The sequence below is a fragment of the Mastigoproctus giganteus genome, chromosome 10, assembly GCF_048544385.1.
Source record: "Mastigoproctus giganteus isolate SK-2022 chromosome 10, ASM4854438v1, whole genome shotgun sequence".
Taxonomy (NCBI): domain Eukaryota; kingdom Metazoa; phylum Arthropoda; class Arachnida; order Uropygi; family Thelyphonidae; genus Mastigoproctus; species Mastigoproctus giganteus.
This window is the reverse complement of record NC_143584.1, coordinates 220,832,882-220,856,851: the sequence shown is the minus strand read 5'-3', so window position 1 is coordinate 220,856,851 and position 23,970 is coordinate 220,832,882. Positions and strand designations below refer to the sequence as shown.

The 23,970-nt window shown below is 35.3% G+C and overlaps 1 protein-coding gene across 1 annotated transcript in view; it reads left to right on the top strand.

Annotated features, from left to right (window-relative positions):
- Positions 1-23,970, top strand: part of LOC150079949 (RNA polymerase-associated protein CTR9 homolog) — a 243,782-nt gene that overhangs the window by 103,413 nt on the left and 116,399 nt on the right. Inside the window, exons 9-12 of the mRNA XM_090383623.1 lie at positions 893-1,111; positions 1,226-1,409; positions 7,330-7,418; positions 20,693-20,966. Of these exons, the coding sequence (XP_090239749.1) occupies positions 893-1,111; positions 1,226-1,409; positions 7,330-7,418; positions 20,693-20,966 (766 nt within the window). The remainder of the gene's footprint in view (positions 1-892; positions 1,112-1,225; positions 1,410-7,329; positions 7,419-20,692; positions 20,967-23,970) is intronic.

Here is a 23,970-nt window from a genome sequence, read left to right as displayed (position 1 = left end):
AGAGAGCGACTGAGTGTATGTGCCTGGTGCTGTCCTCAGGCCTCCCGTCATCGATGTGCCTCCTCACCTGGGTTATGGGTGTCCTCAGTAGTGACTTCCTTTATTATTATTTTTTTTTGTGGTCGTAAGTGCGGCCGGTCGTAAGTCGCATAGGTCGTAAGTCGACGACCAAGTGTATTTAAAATTTACATGTTATTGTTATTTCTTTATTGATTTATCTTTTCTACATTTTATACCTTTGTTATTTTATATCTTGACATGGTGACCTAAGTAATTAGGTAAGTGAACTTTAAATTTTTTATTTATCACCTGGTTTTGGTGCATTATTTGCTAATGCACCAATAAAACCCAACAACCAACCAACCAGTTTCTATCTTGATGGGCTAAGGTGTGCTTAGCTATATCTGATAAGGTGATTGTCATAAATACCTTGGATAACATGTCAGTTTCTTGCAATGTACTTATTTGTAATTTTCAGTGTTCCTACTTAGTGTGTGCATATAATTAATTTAAATTTTTAATTTTGCCTCAAATTAAACCCATATATTTGACCCGATGGGATCATGCTGTTGATCCAGGAACATAGCATATAACAATTAATTTAGCAAGGTTATTGTACTAAATATGGCTAATATATGTTTGGCAACTGTATTTTCAAAAATGAACTAGATTTCATTCAGTGGAAATAGTGTCTCCCCTTCATTCTATATTTTAATATAATGGATATTTCTTGTTTATCAATCTGTGTATTTTAAAATATGAATATTTATTTCATAAAAATTAAATTCATAAATATTTTATTATATAAATATCTTATATAAATTTATAATAAGTATTTATTAATAAATAAACATTTAACAAATAAAGGTTTATATTTCATAATGGATTCCAGACTCATCTAAAGAAAGTAACAGAACAGTTTCCAAATGATGTTGAAGCATGGATTGAGTTGGCCCAGATTCTTGAACAGTCGGATATTCAAGGAGCCTTGTCAGCTTATGGAACAGCTACTCGAATATTAAAGGAGGAGGTAGAAGCTGATGTTCCCCCTGAAATTCTGAACAACGTTGGTGCTCTTCACTATCGTTTAGGGAACCTTCAAGAAGCAAAGGTGTGTTAATTTTTTCTTTTCCCTCTTTTTTCCCCCTTGTTCTCATATGTGCTTGGAAATTTCCTTGATCTTCTCACACAGAATTTGTTATTTATCCTTTTATTTATTTTGTAGAAATACTATGAAGCATCTCTGAAGAGGTCTAGTATTGAAAGCCAGCATGATGAACACTATTATGGTGCAATTTCAGTTACAACAAGTTATAATCTGGCCCGTCTCTATGAATCCCTTAGTCAGTTTGATAAAGCAGAAAGGTTTTACAAAAACATACTCAGGGAACATCCTAATTATGTTGACTGTAAGTATAAATAATATATATATATATATATATATATATAGTTTAGATGAAATGAGCAAAAATGACCTATATGGAGGTATCAGCCAATTAAGCTATAGAAGTTATATGACAAATGCACCTAAGCGTGCCAAGCAGCAGAAAAGGATACAAAGGTATATACATACACACACCTGTAGTATGTTTATTTTCTTGCAATAGAAAGGCTTTATTAATAAAAGTATAATAATGCTCCTTTTTTTGTTTAAATACTAACCCGAAACATGACAGGTTATTGGAACCTTTAGTTCTGAGCACAGGTTAACAGTTGAGAAGAAAGAAGCTACTTGTTGACACTGGATTGGAGTATCTGTAGTGTTCCCTGTATGTTCCCTGATAATTATCAGGGAACATACAGGGAAGAGAAGGAAGGCTGTTCCAATGCCTCATTTATCATTTTCATGTTTTTTTTTTTTTTTGCTAAAATTTATAGGTTGTAAATTGCAGATAGGGAAACAGAACTTGAAAGAAAAAAAAAAAAAAGTACAAGTGAGAATCATAACATGCACACAGGTACGTGCATGTGCACACAAAAGGCCATGGTCAAAAAATGTAAATGTAATTACACGTTAGTTAATGGCTGATTTAGCCCAACTGATTCTTTTCAAGAGTCTGTATAAGGAGTTCCTGTCTAGCTTCTCTGAGGATTCTTGGGTTAAACACATGATATTGCTGAGAGTATATAAGCAGGTAGTGTAAGCATATTGTTCCAAAACTATTAGCTAATGCTGTCATTCATTTTGTTTTGTACTTGGTAACCAGGATTGAAAGACATAAAAAAAGTCTGCAAGAGTGAAGAACAGAAAGTAGGGGAGATAAATGAAGAAGAAGAAAAATGAGTTTTGTTTAGTTCGGAATCTGATTCACATGTTTGGAAGGAAAAGATAGTTACACTGGGTAATTCAGAAGAAGAAGAATGCCTATAAAAATATTTGTGGGGAGGGGGGGAACATGCAGCAGAACTGAGCATCTGTGTGATAGTGTTTGTAAGAGAGGGACTATTCATCAACCTGACTGCTCCATTTTGGATAGTGTTTAGGAGTTAAAAGGTTGTCCGTATGTGAATATTTCTTTGAATTCAAGTCTGTGTGTGTGAGTGATGCAAATCCAAAGACTTAAGTCTGACCTGCAAAAAGTCTACAACTGTTTATTTATTTTTTTTTTTTCCAATGGACTGAACACTTACAACACAAATTGATAGTATGAACCAGAGCTGTAATGCTCAATATGTTCTACGTTGATATCAACATTTGTAAAATAATAAGAGAAGTTTACCTCAATATAATACATAGAACACTTTCGTATGATACTCTCCAGCAATTAAAACAAAAAAATCGCAAATCTTACATTACAGTAAAAAATAAAAAATAATTAAAACTCATTAAACACAATTAAAAAACAATTAAACACAATTAGAAATCAATCTAACACAATTAAAAATTAAATTAATTAGAAGAAATTTAACGAAAAAATGCAAAAAACGATTTTCCTTCCTGAAGCTGACAATGCTTCTCGACCGTGTGTTGTGATCACAGGAACTAAAATTACTGAATAGGGGTGAGCATGACACTTAAATAGGGATTATTTGTCTTCACGCATGTGCGTAAAAGCCCACAAATCGGAGATTAGAAATGGCTGGTGAACATTAATAGAATTCTCATGTAATTTAATTTCAACAGTTTCTGCAATTAATAGCCTGGTATAATTACGTCGGGCACTAAGTATTTTGGCCTCAAATAAAAAAAAGTATGTATTTCGTTAACAGCATGAAAGGCTAATTCTGACGCTGCTGAATGAGAAGCACGAACTGAGGCCGCGTGTTGATTTACACGAAAATTCAGAAGAAAATGCATAGAACCTTGGTATGACGAGTTGCAATCCCCGCAAGAAATGTTGTATACCAGGTCATTTATTTGTGTTGTGAACGAGGAAAGGACTGAGCGATTTTTCAGTTTAGTGTGTAGTTTCCATATTGGCCTGGCCACAATATTAAATTCAGTATCTTTAAAAAATCTGTTAAGCTGTTTGTGCCACTGTTCAGTGGGACAGAAATAAAGTATTTTTTAATATTACAATTGTTGGTTGATGTAGTATTTTTTATCCTATCTCTAGCAGGTTATCCCCTGTTTAAGAATCTGCTGGTTAATATTTGTATTTCTGAGCCCAAAGTAGATTCCATCGTTGAATATTTATAGGCATTTAGAAATTGATTAAAGATAATAGATCTCTCGTAAGAGAACAGGTGATAGCTGTTATAATGAAGCAGCATACCGGTGTTTGTAGGTTTTCGATAGATGTTAAATTGGATTTTATTCGAGTCCCGAGTAAGCTTGAAATTTAGAAAATTTAATGACTTTGTATCCGTACCCTCCCTTTCCAATGTAAATTTGAGTCTAGAGTGAATATTATTAAACAAATGTAAAATGCCTTGGATAGTACTACTATCAGTAATAACTAGAACATCATCTAAATACCTCCCATAGTATGTGATACGGGATCAAAAAGGCGTCAAATGTATGTGCTCAATTGTTGAGAGATAGATCTCCGATATTAAGCAGCTCAAGCTCAACCCCATCGGCAAACCAAAAATTTGTTTGAATACTTTGTATCGAAAGGTGATATAGTTGGCCTCAACTAAGAGTTTAATTAAGTGAAAAATTTCTTTAATGGGAAGCTTCATATAATTAATCGGTATAGAGTTATTATTTAACATATCCCAAATAATATCTAACGTGTATTCAACGTTTACATTCATATATAACAAGGTAACATCTAGTGAGAAGAAATTATCATTATCATCAAGTCTACAGTCCTTAAGGTTATTAAATAGTGTATTGTAGTTCTTAATCCCAAATTGTATCGCCTGTCTAAAGGGTTTTATAATGCTATATACATGTGTGGCCAAGGATGAAAACACCAAGTTTCTGTAGGAAACAATAGGCTGAATAGGAAATCCGGTCTTGTGTAATTTTACCTGACCGAAAAGTGCAGGAATATTGTATGTTCTGGCTTTCGATTCCTTTAACTGAGCCATAGTAATGTAGTCATTTTTTCAATACATGGTTAACATTTTATTGTATTGATTGACCAAATTGGTAAATAACTGGGTCTACTTCAAGATAAGTGGAGGAATCTGAAACAACTGAATCTAATTTACTAATATAATCATGTTTATCAAGTATTACAACTGTATCTCCTTTATCTGTCCTCTGTATAATAATGGCTTTATTTTCCCGAAGTTCACGTAAAGCTGAACTGTCATGCGTATTCAATTTAGGAAGTCATGTTTCTTTTATGTTATTCACCACTTGATTAACTTGTTGAATAAATAAATCGTTTTGTGTAACATACGAAGTCCAAATTCAATATCAGTTATGCACTGTTTTTTAGGTAAGTTTTCAAGGTGGTAAATTATAATTTAATCCTTTGGATCAAAGTGAAATCTGGTCCTGCATTAGCATATACGAGGAAAGATTTGTAACCTGCTGATATGTCGGTTTGTTCAATGTAGGGTGAGGGGGTGTTTACGAACTAGCTGACGTATTCTGTGGTAGCACGTTGTGTGTATGCGGGAGAGGGGGGGTCATCACCCAACTCGTATGTACTTGGTCACAAGCCCGCAACAGTGTGTTAGAATTCGCATGAACTTGTTTTGATCTTCCCAATAATGTATTCAATATGTTAACATGTCTGTTTTTTTATTTCTGAGGCCTGGCTTCACGTCGCAAATCTATGGAGGTCTTCAATACAAACCAATCGTTAGGATGCAGATAATTTTTTAATTTGCTTTGACGTTTCCTAACTTGGGGAAAGGTATTTTTGTTTATTAGAATACCGAGATCTTAAGGCAATTTTAACTATACGCGATGTAGCAAGTGCTAGTTGCTTTATGCCCGAAATTTTATGATATGAAGTTATACTACTTCTCAGATTTTATAGAACAGTGATGAATCATATAAACTAACAAAATTCTCTATTAAGAGGATATCCTGAGGTGAGCAGAGAAGTTCCTAACTAGAACCTCGCTTAGTAGATTAACATATATGAAATGTCAAGACACTTTAATATTTAATATTTAAGCTTTCTCTTTGATTGGGCTTTCTCCTTGATTCTCTTGTAAATCTGGAAAATCAAGGTGCATAGGCTGCTAAATGTGAAGGTAGATTAAGCACTGATGCCATATTGCATAAAGGTGGGACACTAATAAATATAAGGTTAAGTGTTTAGAGAAGAGATTTTTTTTGAGAATTTTAAGCATAATTATGCTGATGGCAATAGGACAAAATTTTTAGGTACAGTACTTTTTTATTCTTAGAATGGGAATGGCACACAAAAGAGTAACCATCCTGAGGGAATAATATGCCAGATAATAATTTAGTTAACTAAGCATAGTAACTGGCCAGTAATCCTACACAATGTGGGCAGCAGCATGCATGGAGAGACTGTTAATGATATTTATGAGGCCTCTCCATTCGTGGTTAGCATGAATGGAGAGACAATCTTCTTTAATTGGAAGTTTTACTTGGTTTTGTTTATAAAGTTAACTATGCAGGCAGAAAAGTAGATGGTCAGATTGAAAGGAGAGAAATGGATTAATTTGCAAGTCAGTAACTTGTAGATTTGTGATGGCTCTATTGAGGTAAGTGAGGCCTTGGGTTGGAGGAAGACACAGAAAATAGGAGGTAGCCAAGTGTCTTACTTTCATCTATTATTTTTTATGAAATAAAAGCAGACTGGTCACTGAGAGGAAAATTAAAATCTCTGAGAATAAGGACATGTCCAGATTTTAGAACTGAAATTAGCCAGCTTGAAAAACTATCAAGACCAAGAGGAAATGCTAATTTCTAATAGAACTAAATAGAAATTTCTGTCACATTTGACAAAGTTGAACTTGATGGATAAATAGATACTGTTATTGTAGATTTTTTCTGTGATTGGAGGGTTGTGTTTTTTTTTTTTTTTACTTTGATTTTCAGCATGGTAATGTCATTGTGAAGGGAAAAAAAGTATGACAGATGTGAACGCAGGAAGATACCAAATTGAATAGTATGGTTTATTTAATATTTTAAATTAAATTTGATAAATTTATCAGATTTAATTTAAAATATTAAATTAAATCTGATCTCATATTTCAACCTTATGTGTAATTGACTTCAGTAAACCATACTATTGAATAATGCACCTGAAATGTACATTATTTGATAGTATGGTTGAAATGTTTTTATCTTTTAATGTTTTATCTTACCCAATAACAACTGATACTATATATTTAGAAACATGACTTTTTTTTTCTCGTAAGCCTTTTTTGTACTCTATTGTTATTATTTAATCTTAACTAGTTTCATATCTCTAAACATTCATTATGAAAAATAAATTTATTATTTCAAGTTATGGGTCCAGATTTTGCTGAATGTTAATAATCTGTATATGTCATACTCCTGAAAATTTGAACACTCTTCCAAGTTGATCTCACCAATCTTATGCATATTGTCAAGGAACCACCACAGATATTAGTGATCAGATTAATGATTTTTATGATATGAAAAGAGTGTTATAGCAGCCAGAAAAGAAGCCTTCTCAGAACAGACTCATGAAGAATCAAAAACCCCCAAAAACATCCTGATAATTAGTCCTGCAAACACTGTCATAGGTCCAGATATATAGAATAACCATAAGAAGATCCATTATCTGAAAGGGATTGCCCAGTGTTTTTTCTGCACTAGAGTTTCAGCCCATGAGCCTAACACAATGCTAAGTATAGGTGTAGTTTTGAGAGTGTAGCACATATATATTGATTATGTAAAATTAAGACAGTAAAATTTATTCAAATATTTGAGTAACTTCATATGTAAATTATTCTAATAAATACATTTTATATTAACAGGTTATCTTCGCTTAGGATGTATGGCTAGAGATAGAGGACAAATTTATGAGGCCTCAGATTGGTTTAAAGAAGCACTACAAGTTAACCAGGTAAGAAAAATAAATATTCAGATTTGGGTCATGATCCTTTGGATGGTCATAGATATTCTTTCAGTGATGATTGCCCAGGAGGCTTTGTCACTTCACAGTGCCAAACCAGGCAGCCTTTTTGAAATTGAAATGATATTTAGGTTACATATGAACTATGTGTACACGATATTTACAAAGTGCTGTCATTTTTCAGGATTGAAATCCTGCTTCTTCCTCCACAATGGTGGGAATTAGCATTAGTAGAGGCGTTTGATGCAAGAAAGCAAGCTTATGCAGCATCAGCCAAAAAAATAAAAAATAAAATAAAATAAATAAATAGAAAATAACCACTTCACCCCTCTGTTTGTTCGAAATACCTGTCCAGCTGAGCCTTAAACTTATTTAGGCTATCAACTTCCACGACAAGGGACGGAAGTCTGTTCCACCTACCAACCACCTGCTGGCTAAAGGCAAATTTCCGCACATCTATCCTACAGCTGTCTTTCCTCAATTTGAATTTATGCCCTCTCAGGTGATTATTCTGAGCAAGAGGAAGAATCCCATCAGAATTGAGCATGCTCAAACCATTCAAGGCTTTGTACACCTCTATCAGATCACCTCGCTGGTGCCTGGTCTCCAGACACTGTAATTCGCAAAACTTAAGCCTTTCTTCGTAAGAGCACCCCTTTGTTCCATTCACTAATCTTGTTGCCCTTCTCTGTACTCGTTCCAGCAGCTCTACATCCTTCTTTAAATGAGGCCTCCAGGCCTGTATACAGTACTCTAGGTGTGGCCTGACCATTGCCTTATACAAGGGAATAATCACCTCCTTATCCCTGCTAGAAAAATTCCTATATATCATTGACAATACACCATGAGCCACTCTTGCAGCCCGTCTGCACTGCTCAGAGAACTTCATATCTGCCTGCACAACCACCCCCAGGTCCCTTTCATTCTCTACCACTGTCAGTGTAGTACCACAGAGTTGATACGTTGCTCTGGGGTTGCTGTTTCCCATATGTAGTACTTTACATTTGTCAATGTTAAACTTCATTTGCCACCTCTCAACCCATCTGCTCAACCTTTCCAGATCCTGTTGCAGCAGCATAGTGTCAGTAGTGTCCTTGACAACCCTGCCAACCTTCGTATCGTCTGCAAACTTGGACATTAAGCTTGATATACCATCATCAATATCATTTATGAATACAGAAAACAATAAAGGACCCAATACTGAACCCTGAGGGACTCCACTAATAACATTAGTCCACAATGAGCAGTGTCCATTGATTACCACTCTGTCTTCTCCCCCTCAACCACCCCTTTATCCATAGCAGCAATTTGCCTCCAATGCCACGCTGCTCCAATTTGTGCAGCAGTCTTCTATGTGCAACAGTATCAAAAGCCTTTCTATGATCCAAGTATATAATATCAAAGTTATTCCCTGCATCCAGTTCTTTTGTGACTGCATCATAGTATCCAATCAAATTGGTCAGGCAAGACTTCCCCTTAACAAAACCATGCTGTGTCCGAGCTATAACTGAAGTCGTGTCTAGATGATCCTGCAGTGCTTCTTTAACCAGTGCCTCCATTAATTTTCCGGGAACAGAAGTTAAACTCACAGGTCTATAATTACTTGTGTCAGCCTTTGATCCTCCCTTGTGAATTGGGGTCACATTTGCACATCTCCAGTCCATGGGTACCTCCCCTGAGTCCAAGGAAGCTCTCATAATTATGGCTAAGGGTTTGCTTACTTCCTTTGCTGCCTCCTTTAATATAACTGGATAGATCCCATCCACCCCAGGTGCCTTTCTTGTGTTTATTTTCAACAATTTCTCCTTCACTTTACTCTCAGTTATTACAAGATTCTCTAGCTTACTGCCAGAGTTGAATACACCTCTGGCATTCCCCTCGCTGAATAACTCCTCATGTGTGAATGTCGATGCAAAATATTCATTTAGTTTGTTAGCTACCTGAGCAGGATCATCAACAGTTGACCCATCAATATCAAGTGGACCAATCTGATTCATCCCCTTCCTTCTAGAGTTAACATAAGTAAAGAACTCTTTGCTGTTTTTCTTCGCATCCCTTGCCAAGGATTTCTCGTAAACTGCCTTCGCCTGCCTAACCTCCTTTGTAACTTGGTTACAGATCAACTTGTATCTATCATAGGCTTCTGTGTCATGTGTTAATTTGTACGTATCTCATGCATTTTTCTTCTCTGCCATATGCCTCATTAGGTCATCTGACATCCATTTAGGCCTAAACCTTGAACAATATTTCTTAGTTGGTATGTAAAGCCTAGTAGCTTCCAAGATAGGTTCTTTGAATGCTTCCCATTTTGAATTTGCTGTTGGTAACATCATCAGTTGTGATCCCACTGTACAGAATTTAAATACTGTCTCAGTCCATCGTAGTCACCTTTACGAAAGCAATACCCCTTCCCTTTACCCCGAATGGTAGTTACCTCTTTGAGTAACTCCCACTTCAGAACACTGTGATCACTGCCACCTAGTGGTTCATTTATCTGCAGATTCTTAATGCATGAAGAATCAATACTGATAATCAAATCAAGAGTATTACTCCCTCTAGTTGCCTCCCGAACATGCTGATGTAGAAAACAATCATCCAATAAATCCACAAAAGCCTTGCTAGTGTGTGAATGACCAGCCCTCAAATTCCAGTCAATATCTGGGAAATGAAAATCCCCTATTATAAGACTCTCTGATTTACTGGCCCACTCTATTTCTCTGTACAGTTTCTTATTATACTCATCAGAGTCATTAGGCCTATAGCACACTCCTACACTCAATTTTGATCTCCCAGTGCTTATGTCACACCAAACTGACTCGACACTGTACTGTCCAGCGATGTCGACTGGCTTCACTTCCTTGGATTTTATGTGTTTCTTAACTAATAGCATAACCCCTCCTCCCTTCCTATCCTGTCTATCCTTTCTGTAGAAGTTGTACTCCCCAAATTGCAGTTCTGCATTCCTTATATCTGTGTGACACCACATCTCTGAAATCCCAACAATATCTGCCTTTGATGTTTTGAGCAATACCTCAAAATCATCAAATTTATTTACTAAACTCCTAGCATTGGTGTACACGGAAGTATACATGCACCTGCTCTTCCTCTTAGCCACCCTAACACAACCCATGTGTTTACTTGTACCCCAATGATTCCCAGCAGCCTCTGAAATATCCTGCATCTTATTTTGCAGGCTGCTGCTCATTCCAATAGAAGCAGTGCAAGAATCACTTTCTCCTCTGCCAGTGGCTACTGTTAATCTATTAGTCCTTGTATCCCCCCCAATCTAGCAGTTTTCCAACCCACCTAACACTGACTCGATAGCATCAGCAAACATTCTTGCACCCTTTCTATTTAAGTGTATCCCATCCCTGTAGAAGCAGTTTCTCCTGTTAACAAGTACAGACCAGGCTGAAAAAAATTCTACCCCTTGAGCTCTGCACAATCTTTCCAGGGCCGAATTGATCGACAGGCCTCTCATCATATACTTCCTCCTATTGTGTCTGGGCAGAATTGCAGACACTTTCAAATTCAACCCTAATTCGCAGCTTTTTTTCATCAGTGACCTGTACTCTTGTTAAGTAATTCCGCTGGTCTGCTACTCTTAATATTAGTGCCAACGTGTACAACTATATCACCTTTTGTGCCCTTAAAAGATGATATCCGCTCTACAACGTCATCAACCTTTGCCCCTGGCAGACATACCTTGGTCCTGTTCCACCTATCCTTTTTACAAAGCATGTTTCCCGTTTCTCTGACAATAGAGTCAACAACAACTACTAGTTCCTTTGGGACCAGCGCATTCTGCCCTGGGGGCTGCCGCTGTGTTGCGCGATGACCAAGTGCAAGCTCTGGCATTGGTGCGGCCAGCTGAGAGCTTGATGGGCCCCTCACTTGTAATCCTTCGAGGGCATCCACACTGTCCTTCAAGCTCTCATATCGGCCCATAACAACGCTGAGTTGTTGCCTGATTTCCTTACACTCCTTGCATCGTGCACATACAAAGACATCCACCATGGCAGTATCATGTCCCATACCTGACTGCTCCGCAAACATCAAGCAAATAGTGCATCTTAAAAGGCTGTGATTCAGAGGGCAACTGCCTCCCTCAGTTCTCCCCTGAGCCACAGCATTCCCATTAGCTTGAGCCTTTTGCTTTGCTGCTCTGGTTTGAGTCATGATTTCGATTTACTTTCAATAAAATTTCAATTTCAGTACAAAATTAAATCCTAAACTTGTATCCCAACACAGTTATAACGCTATATTTATGTTTCAGTAACTAGTGTTATCTACGAAGTCTACGAGTGTTATCTACGAAATCCCTTTATATAACTTCCGTATCAAGTTATGTATTAATTATTTATTTTTACTAATTATTTATGTTACGTAACCTAAGTGGTTATATGTATAGTTAAAAGTACAATTTAATTGCCAATGAAGTTTGACAAGATTAATAGATTTTACTGATTAATTTTCGCTTAACAATGGCGGCTATTTACGAACGGTAAACACGTGGATTTGATACCCTTTCCGATACTAAGTAATACCTACAAAATCTCTATCTAAGTTACTTTAAACTTAAGTACCGTAAATAGGAATGTAAAGCTACTCTAGAAAATAAGTTAATATGTCAATTTAAACTAATAAAGCAGAAAATAAATCAGAAAAAACTTCTCTGTTCCAAGAGCGGCAGAAGGCACGTCTGCACAGGCAACTCTCGTCCTCAGATTTTTCTTCCTTCCTATGTTTCACAGAGATATAAATGATTAATGTGCAATAGGTGGTCATCTAGGTGTATAAATGATTAATGTGCAACAGGTGGTCATCTAGGTGTGAACCAGTGTAGATAGGGACTGAGGTATGGTATCCACACTTCATAAGAATAGCTCAGCTTCTGTGGTACCAGGCAGTACAAGTTGGTGATTGTTGGTGCCGAAGCGACTAGTTGATTGGTTCACGTCCCATCAACCTCTGGAGGAATTTCTAAAGGTCTTTTCAATCAGGGCCATAATTAGGTGATCTGAGGGAGGGGGATTTCCCTGTGATCATTAAATGTTAAAAATAAACATGGTGTAATCAATTAATGATTTTTATGACATTAAAGTGTTATAGCACATTGAAAAGATACTTGCAACTGCAACTATCTCTTTAATGTGGTATAACATGTTTTAATATCATAAAAATCATTAATTTTTCCTGTTAGTTATCCAGGGTTTTCAACCCACACAACATAAATTAGCCCATGAATAATACAGGACATAATAATATGGACATAATGGAGCAATGTGGTCTAAGTTGCTAATGCTCCTGAAAACGAATAACAACATCAGTAACCAGGAAGAGAAGTGTTAATGAAATATAAGACTGTTTCTTCGGCAATGTAGAAATTGTATTTTACATCTAAAATATTTTCTGCCTATTTTATGATTTATGAGGAAATATATATATATAGGAAGAAAAAATGTTTTGGTAATTAAATAAAACTACATTATATTGTACCTTATTTTATACTTTTTGTCAAGGACTTTATAATTTTGCTTGGTTAGACTGGGATTTTATTGTGTAAAAACAAAGGTTTTTATTCCAATAATCTAAACTAAGATAATCTAAAACATTGATAGAGCCGATATTTGAGTCTCACTTAGGTGGCAAATTTTGGCAAAGTTCAAACTGGCTTCTTGATAACCAAATTTTCTGATCATAACATGAAGCCAATGCTTCATGTTATGATCAGAAAATTTGGCTTCATGAAGCATTGGCTTCATGTTATGACCATAACATGACAAAAAAAAAAAAAAAAAAAGTGTTAATAATATATAAACAAGTTTTACAGTGAGGCTAAGTACAATTATTTATTCCATAAGATGATACCATTACTGACTAATTTAATAACCATATATATCTATGGATTCGTACCTTTTGACTGAAGTCAAGCCTCAGAAGTTTCTGCCGTTATGCATACATTTTCATGCTAAAGATCCAGTATGGTTTGCCTACATCTGCTGACGGCTTCTAAACTACTGGCTGTTCATCCTTCCTGACAACTCTTTGTTTCCTAACTGCTATAGTGTTTTCTTTTTAAATCCTCTGTGTTATCAAACTTCAGCACAACTGTGACAGCTGAATTGTATTTGGCCTCAGTTTAGGTAAAATTCTTAGGAAAATCTTTATCTATTCGATTTCAGTTATTGCTACCGTAAATAGTCATAGAAAAACGTATTAGGCTCTTCATTAGTTTTTCAATTATTAAGAAAGGTATTTTGATCATTTCTCATTTACTGGAAAAAGATTGGTTAATTAAAAAAAGGTGAGGTTGAATTTTTGCAATCAGCAAGATTTGATGTGGTACCTGCTTGCTACCACACAAATTAGCATTAGCAGAGGCATATGATGCAAGAAAGCAAGCTTATGCAGCATCAGCCAGAAAAAAAAAACTTCCACTTCACCCTCCGTTTTTTTTTTTCTTTTTAGTAGTTGTTGGCGCATAGGCTTCTGTGGCCATAATGCACCTCCCAAGGTTTTTGCAGTACTTTGATCCAAGCCCGAGGCGGGTTCGAATCCCACCTATGTTTGTAGTTGTTGGCCTATGCGCCAACAACTACAAAAAAAAAAACCCTTCCGTTTGTTCGAAATACCTGTCCAGCTGAGCCTTAAATTTATTTAGGCTATCAACTTCTACAACAAGGGATGGAAGTCTGTTCCACCAACCAACTACCCGCTGGCTAAAGACAAATTTCTGGACATCTATCCTACATCTGTCTTTCCTCAATTTGAATTTATGCCCTTTCAGGTGATTATTCTGAGCAAGAGGCAGAATCCCATCAGCATTGAGCATGCTCAAACCATTCAAGGCTTTATACACCTCTATCAGATCACTTCGCCAATGCCTAGTATCCAGACACTGTAATTTGCAAAACTTAAGCCTTTCTTCGTAAGAGCAACCCTTTGTTCCATTCACTAACCTTGTTGCCCTTCTCTGTACTCGTTCCAGCAGCTCTACATCCTTCTTAAAATGAGGTCTCCAGGCCTGTATACAGTACTCAAGGTGTGGCCTGACCATTGCCTTATACAAGAGAATATTCACCTCCTTATCCCTGCTAGAAAAATTCCTGTATATCATTGATAAGACACCATGAGCTACTCTTGCAGCCCATCTGCACTGCCCAGAGAACTTCATATATGCCTGCACAATTACCCCCAGGTCCTTTTCATTCTCTACCACTGTCAGTGTAGTACCACAGAGTTTATACGTTGCTCTGGGGTTGCTGTTTCTATGTAGTACTTTACATTTGTCAATGTTAAACTTCATTTGCCACCTCTCAACCCATCTGCTCAACCTTTCCAGATCTTGTTGCAGCAGCATAGCATCAGTAGTGTCCTATGTCTAATTACTCGATCCCCAGCTTGCTGTAGGAGAGTATGGAAGCATTAGCCCAGAAACTTGAAGCAAAAAAAAAAAGAGGTTCTTTTTGCAACTTCAGTGCGTTCAACTGAAGAAAAGGATATTCTTCAGTTGAACGCACTCTTGAATGATATAAAGGCTGACAGTGAATGGAGAGAAAAATTGGGAAGTTTTCAGTTAAAAATGATATGTAGAGTTCCTTCTCTGTTGAATTTCTTAAAAACAAGACTACTTTTGGTAAACTTTGGTACATTGTGAAACTGGTGTTTATATGATAATGCATTTGTCAAAAGTTATTTCTCTATCAGATTCTGTTAGAAAATTTAAAACACAGAAATAATAAAAATTTAACTTAAAATAAAAAATCCTTTGCAGCTTTATGTTACTTTATGTTTACAGTGTTTACAGTTCTGAAGGTGTGGGAAATGTATCAAACATTGAAGTAACAAAAGACATGATCCAAAGTGTTAAATAGTGCACTGTCAGTATGAAGAAAGTTTGAAGAAGAAATAAAACATGGTTACTGACAAGAATGCCGAAGAAAAACCAGAAAGAAAGTAAAAAAAAATGAAATTTGTCTCTTGCAATCACAAAAAAACTAGAATCACAGTAATGCACTGTAATTTTGATGAATGAGAAAAAAACCTGGAAAGGTTAATGACAATCACTATACAATTAGAGAGGAAATGAACATGTTCCAATGTAGGGAGAGCATGGATATTTTGTTTATGTAATAGACTTGTTCAATAGTAGAGATATAACACAGATGCTTAGATTGGTTGGTTGCAAGATTGATTCTTGAAGACCTAAGTCTTTAAGCATCAAGTTTAAAGATAGAGTTGGATGGAATTTGATTATTGTCAAAAAAAAAAAAATCACTTGAAAATGGGTTGGTAATTGTTGCATTAGAATAGATAATATTTGCTGTTTCATCTAAAATGTACTAATAACCATATTTTTATTGCTTTAGAAAACTCTACAAAAAACAACATAAATAACTGCCATAATTTCTGGAATAGCCCATGGCCTTGAAAAGCTGCATTCCTTTTTTTTTTTTTTTTTTTTTTTAACTAAAAAAAAATGGGAATGTATTTTTACTTTTTTTTTTTTTTTTGTGAAATGATTTTGGAGGCTGAAAAAAGAATTAGACTCTGGAAAGCACACAAATAATTTTTTAAAAGTTAAAAATGTGGAAACTCTGCAGGCATGCTGCATGTGGAAAAATTTGTATATGCAAATGATTGATTTAATGAAAAAAAGATTTTGCAACCAGTTTATTATCTGTTTCCTATTCACAAAAAAAAAAAAAAAAAAAAGAGAGAGAGAAAAATGTGTGAAGCTGGATTATAAAAAGAAAATTGAGATGAGTAAATAACTTAATCTCATTGCTATTTTTACCCATTTTTTAAATTATAGCAGCAACATTAAATAATGCAAAATTGAATTCCTTTGTGGAAACTCTAGTTCACAACAGTACACAGTTGCATACCCCAACTCAAGTACTCTCAATCAATCCACTGAACTATAAAATGATGACATTCCAGTTTAATGGGCTTTTGCTAATGCTTCAGGCTATACAATTGAGTACATTGTATTCAAAACTTAATTGTTATTCAACTAAGTTAGAAAATATTTAACAAAATGTATAATTATGTCACATTCTTAACATTTAAACTTTAATATCCCTTTTGTTATTCTCATTCTCCTTTCCACTATTAGAATGTGTTAACTGAAGTCATCTTTTGTTACATTTTTCTTGTTTGCTTCAGGTAATTTTATGCTTAATTCTGTTACTTATTTTCATTTGAATTAAGTGTTCTCTCATTACCTTGTGCCATCTTGGGGTATGGGCAGCCATTTGTTTTTGACTTTAAAGCATGACTATAGCCAAGTGGTCAAATTGAAAATGCAGAGTTTGGCATGCTCTGTGTTTGAAATCCGTGATACTATAAAATACAATAATAATCTTATAATCTCATTCTTGTAAACTCCTCTAACTTTCTGTGCTCTTGGTGCTCTTGTAGTCTCATTCTTGTACACTCCTCTGACTTTCTGTCAGAGTTAAAGATATTTACCATCAGAGTTACTTTCATTCCAGAGTATAAACAGAATATTGTTCTCTGTATAAAACTCATATGCACACTATTGTTAGCTTTTAAGCATGGACAGTTAAGCGCAAAATAGAAAAATCAGTGTATTGTTTCAATATATTTTATTCATTGTTGAAATGAGTAGCTTTTGTTTCTATTATTTTTTCTTTTATTTTCAGAATCTCTCCAAATATTGTTTCATCAGTTTTAGTATAGGGTAAGAAAATTTGCCAAATTCATTCACAATTTACGTGTTGAGGAAATACACTGAGTGATCACTGAATTATGACCACCCATATGAAAACTGAATGCGACCCGTAGGTCACGTGTGATACGAGAGTGTGGAGTTAGTCAACCTACGTAGCATTGATAAGGTGTCAGTAGGTGGTAAAATTCCGAGCGTGATGGGTAAAAGGAAGAATTTATCAGACTTTCATAAAGGACAGATTGTGAGTGCTCGACAAGCTGGTGCCTCAATTTCCCAAACGGCTGAATTGGTGGGGTGTTTGAGAGCAGCCGTAGTTAATGTGTACCAAGACTGGCGTCAAAATGGTTAAACAACGACCCGATGGCAAAACTGCAAAGGTCAGCGAGAGGTTGATGTTAGAGGTGAGTGCTGGGTCTGACGACTCATACAGGCAAACAGGCGTAGCACTGTTGAAGAGTTGACTACCCAATAGAACATGGGTCAACCCGGAACCATGCATTGCATTCTTGCATGTATGGGCTATACCAGCAGACAACCCCTACGGTATCCTCTTCTATCCAAGATTCATCGGCGTAAAAGACCCGCCTGGTGCAAAGAGCATGCAAGTTGGATGTTAGAAGACTGGAAGAAGGTGTGCTGGTTGGATGAGTCATATTATTTACTCCACACCGTGGATGGTCGTGTATGGATTTGGCATCAACTACATGATGATCGATCATGCATGGTATCAAAAGTGCAGGCTGGTGGAGGCAGTTGTATGGTGTGGGGCATGCTTCACTGGCAGCAACTTGGACCCCTGGTGCATGTGGAACAATGTATCAGTGATCTCTGCTATCGTCAACTGCTTGCTGACTGTGTACACGCCGCTATGTCATACTTTTTCTGGAATGGCAACGGTGTCTTCCAAGATGACAGTGTGCTGAGCCATCGGGCACTTGTTGTGCAGGAACGGTCTGAAGAACACAGTTCTGACTTCCAGCATATCGATTACTGACTACTGATTACTGATTACTTCCAGCATATCGATTACATACTTGCATTGCTGACTGCATTACGCACAGCTTGGTTGGCCATACCTCCCGAACGGTTCCGACATCTTGTTGAATCAATGCCATGCCAGATAGCTGCTGTACTGAGGGCAAAAGGAGAACCTACGAAGTATTAGTATTAGGTAGGTGGTCATAATTCAGTGATCACTCAGTGTAAGTGGTTTTTATTATTATTTTTTTAATCTCATGCTTAGTGTCAAACTATCATAAATATCAAGTGCCCACCAGAACTTCAATGCATGGATCTAGTGTCAAGCATATATCCATTTGGTATTAATAAGCATTTGTGCTACAGTTACACCTACAAATGAGATAGTCTTCTTCTCATTCAGCATCAAATCTCCCTGGAGGATGCTATTATTTTGGATCATGCACACGGATACTGGGAGCGTAAATGGCTCGAGGGTTTACGGATTGGTTCATCCAGTAAGAATACCATGAATAGAGATAGAGGCATGCGTATTCATCCTATTTTTGAAACAATTGTATTAAATTCGGATGAACGATTTTCTTTGCCACGTACCCGAGACATTTCCGCTTCCGGTTCTGACCATGTGCCGATTGAACCACGTGGAGAAATACCACGTGTGGAAGTACCGTGAACCTGCTATTTAAGGAGATGTTGCAGAAAGTTATATTACTGTTGAAGAAGAGAGCTGACGCTATCGAAAGCTCCAGGTTTTTAGCGCTTTTAATTTTATATTTTAGCTTATTTTATTTCAAACGATCTTTTATTACAGTTTTTAGTATTTCGTAATGTACAGTCATTAGTTTATTGTAAATAATTTGTTTTATATTTTTATACTATTTGTAAAAAAAAAAAAATTTAGTTACAGTAAATTTTGTTCAATGGTCAGTGTATGAGTTAATTTCCTAGATATGAGATAGTCTTCTATATGAATGAAACTATGCTGGAACAGCTTTTGGGAGAAGAGTTCTGTTAAAGGTAACAAACAACAACAGCATGGCAATGATGCAAACTATAAATACAGTGATCTCATATCTGAGTACCTTAAGTATAGTATAGTATCTTAAGTATCTGAGTATAGTTAACCTGAGTATCTTAATATTTTTTGTATTGCTACCATACTATCTGAGACAAGATTGGTGCTGTTATCTGAGAATTATTTCTAGACTTTGCAATGGGATATGTGCAATGGCAACATGGACTTCCCGTTCGTACTGCAGTGCATAGAGAATTATGATGGTTTGGCCTTTTGCAGTCACTACAAGTCACAAGGCCAGATTCAACATGGCAGATTCTATATGGGATGGGGTCACAGGATAGATTTATTACAACCCCATCTATAGAACTCCTTTAAACACAACATTCTTTACATTGTTATGGTTGATGATATATTAAGGATTCCTTATGTGCTGTGATGTAACAACTAGATCATAAGTATAGTGTAGCTTAATTTTCAGCACTCACCTCATGTTTTGCCTTAGCATCTGCAGTCTGTACTATAAAGTTTTGAATCATGAGCCCATAGAGTCCATGATAGATTTGTTAATGCCTTGGAATGTCTGCAAGTTCATGAAGTTCAGAGAGCCCCTTTCATCTATCCTATATCTTAACAGAGGTGTGGCAGGTCTGGATGATAATAAATTGTTCCTATATATATATGGGGTGAGGCAAACTTGTCGAGCTCCACATCAAGGTTTTGTAGGATTGTTACCAAACAAATGTAAAATTGCTTGTTATGTGTAACTTAACAGCTCCCCCTTCCCAAATGTTTGTCAGTAAAATGCTTCTCTGATATTTGCTCTTTGGCCAACTGAACCAGAATCAATCCCTTTGACATTTCATGTGCAGTTTAGGTTAAGATATTCAAAAGCAGTCCTGGGATTATTCAATGAATAAAATCACATATCAAAGCAATTAATTGGCTGGTGAATTGTGTCAGTGGTCATTGAATCATCAGAAAAACAGTTTGATGACAGAGCCCAAGAATAATTGAGTTATGTATATTAGCACTAACTATGTATACAAGCAAATTGAGTTACATATTACAATGGGTTTTCTAGTATTCTTTTTTTTTTTTTCTTTTTTTTTTTTTTTTTTTTTTAATTGAAATATAAATCTTTAACTGTAAGAACTTAAAAATCAGTGGGTGCAATATGTTTTTATATGAAGTTTCATTAGCCATTAAAAGAAGCATGCTATTCTGTTTTGATATATGCTGCTATCAAATATTTTGTGAAATTAAAAAAAAAGAATCTCCTGGCAGTATATTTTCAACCCTGATAGCCATATCATCCTGTCTTTATTGCTCTATTTCCTGTAGTTTCTTGAATACTCAGGATTGTTTATGTAGAATGGCTATAAATTTCAAAAAAGATTCCACTGAAAAAAAAAAAAATGTATGTTCAAATAAATGCAGTATTGTCAGTTGCAGATATGGAAATTACTGCTGTATAATCAGGAATAAGAATATTAATTAGTTTTAATTAATTTTGAAATGTTTATTTCAAGAAAATAGTTTTATTCATTGGCAAAAATTTTTGTCTTGTAGGATCATCCAGATGCCTGGTCACTTATTGGTAATCTCCACTTAGCAAAACAGGAATGGGGCCCAGGACAGAAGAAATTTGAACGTATTATTCGACAGGAATCAACATCCAATGACACTTACTCTTTAGTAGCCTTAGGTAATGTCTGGCTGCAGACTCTACATCAGCCAACACGTGATAAGGACAAGGAAAAAAGACATCAAGATAGAGCATTAGCAATGTATAAACAAGTTTTACGAATTGATCCAAGGAATATATGGGCTGCTAATGGAATAGGTAAATCATCACACAACTATTAGTATTAAGAAAAGTATACTTTAATAATGAAACATACTACACTGCATAATTTAGACGATTTAAGCAATTAATAATTGTTTGTTAGAATACCCTAAATGCTTTGGGATACTAGAGGATTCTATACTACATAGATATCTACAAAAACTAGTATCTATGTAGTGCAGAATTCTCTAGCTACATCTTGCTGGACACAAAGATTTTCTCCTTTAGCTTCCTTTCTCTTTAGCTTCTTTGTGTCTGGCAAGATGTAACTGGGAGATTTTATAATATACAGATATCCAAACAAGTTTTTTTTAACTAGTTTAGATATTTGGGGAAGGTTTACTTTAGTTTTTTGGGAAAACATAATAACCACTTTGTGAGGATGGCATCAACTATTGTGTATCCCTAATTATATCGAATACACAATATCGAATATTGTGTATTCGAGCCATGGCCTGCTTGTAACAAAGTGAACCAACCCAGAAGCATCCATAGTCAGTCCATTTTGTTACAAGCAGGTCATGACTGAATTACAACCATTTGTGATATATAATAGCTAGTAAAGCCCGTAAAAAGTATTACCAGATTTCTCCTTTATGTTGTTTTTCTTATTTTCCTTCTTAAAGTGAGGGCCAACATTTGAATTTAGGTTTGTGCACCTATGGAGTCTGCCTTATTTTAGCTGCAGTTGCACCACCTCATGAAAGGTTCTATGCTGTTGCACTTCTAGGAGTGAGTATTGGTTGTTGCTGGTTAATTCAATTTTATTTTATTTTTTATTATTTCACTTTAATTTTCTTTTGTTTGTTCAGGCTGTTTAATTATAGCATTATTGTAAGTAGGAATAGTGCCTCATAAGCATAAATTATTTCATTTTGCAGCAAAATAATAATAAATTTATTATTTTCTTATTTATAAATTTTTCAAAATGATAAATAATAAAATAAAGTTTTAATTCGAATTGCCATCAGAAAATTTTTTTTGCTACATTAACTGTCTAAGTCATAGAGCATCATACCAAAATTAATTTACACTTTTTGAGGTGGTTGTTTGTTTTTTTTATGATTATGATTTCTTTAATAATGTTCACTAATATGTATATAGAGCCTACATTTGACATATGTAGTATGCAAGATGGGACGGAGAGACAGCAGGACCATTTGCTGGGTCCCAGATCCAGAGAGGCCCCCAAAATTTAGTCTTATGTAAAAAACTTGATATGAAAGTGATTGTAAAAAAGTTTCAAATTAACTTAAATAAGAATTATTTATTATACTAGTGTCATTCTTTTTGTGAAGTAATGATACAATAATGTGTTTTATGATTGCGTATATGCTACCACTCAAAGGAGTGGGAGAGGATTGGGATGGAAGGCATAGAATGATAACGTATTTCATGCCTCATTTTCTCTGAATTGAGTCTTGATTATCCATGTCTTGGAATTATTCCATGGAAAACGTTTTCCATGTAATATGAGACATTTAAAAATTGATGAAATGCACGAGACATTGAGACCATTGGGGTTTGTGAGAGAAGAATTTTTATTTTTTTGTTATTTGTTATTTGGTTTTTTTTTTAGGAGCATTAGCAACTAAGGCCATGTTGCTCCGGGATATGTGGTGGTCATTCCCTGACCTTTCCGCATCCTCTGTATTTGGTGGTGACGAGCTCGAATCCCGGTCTAATCAAGAAGCGTGTGCTACGCACTGCTGCTCCTTCCCACCTTTTTTTTTTTTTTTTAAGTGAACCTGGTGATGTGGAAAGTCAAACAAACCACAGCATAAAAAGTCTAACATCGAAAACTTAACAGAATTTTTTTTTTTTTTTTTTGTATTTTTGATTCTATGATATGTGTTGCCGTGATGTTTTAAATCCTTGCACAAAATATATAACTTATTTGGAATCCCATGGATCTTTCAGGATTTAACAGATGAGAAATAGCACAAAAATTACAACAGAAATATGCTATTGTAATTTTTGTTCACATTTTTCACAAAAAATGTGATGAACTGGTTTTGTGAAGAATATTTAGAGAACAAACTTTAGTTCAGCACTAAATGCAGTGAATTTGCTACAGAACGTATCAGAACTGATCTAATTGAATTGTTTCTATATTTGACTGTGGCACTTGGATTATTCTTGCATCTACCTACTTCTGTTTCTTCCACAGAAAGAAATTTTAGCATCTTGAAGAGAATGAAGAATTTTAACAGATCTACAATGTCTGAAGAAAGGCTAAATGAGTTATCACTTCTTCACATAAATTCTGATATTGTGTGGGCAGTAGATTTTTTCAAATGTAATAAATGAATTTGAAAAAAAATAAAGATTGAAAAGTATTTGTAAAATAATTTTAATTCCTTTCATTTTTCAACTTGGTATTGTTAATCAGGTTGTCAAATTATGTCTCAAATAAATGTAAATTATATGGAAATTGTGAAGCATTGTAATCACTATGATAAATAATTTCTGTTTATATAAATTTAAAGTTTCTTTCCATAAGTGGGAAAAATTTGTTTTATTGATTTTATTCATATATATTTATGGCTTCCAGAGTCGGGTGAAGGCTCCACATTTATGACTGGCTCAGGCTCCATTGCACTTCTCTCAGGCCCTCAATATGCTATCCATATTTTTTTTTTTTTTTTTTTTTGAAAACTCCAAACACGAGAGGTATTAGAACCTATAGTACTGAGTACCGTGCTTGGGTTGGAGGTTGAGAAGACGAGAGAAGATATTTGTTGACATTAGACTTGAACTTCTGTAGACTGTAATTGTCAGGAAATAGGTATGAAGGAAGGCTGTTCCAGAAAACAGCAGTTGAATGAATAAACGAGTAAGATGAAAAGTTGGTTCTGTGAGTTTGTTATCCTCTTTTTATATGTTATCCTCTTCTGTTATTCATACACATAACATATAGGAGATAGTGCCAAATTGTTTAGCTGTATCTTCCCCTCTTTTGTTTAATTCAGAATTTACAGTTTATTTCATTTCATAGTCT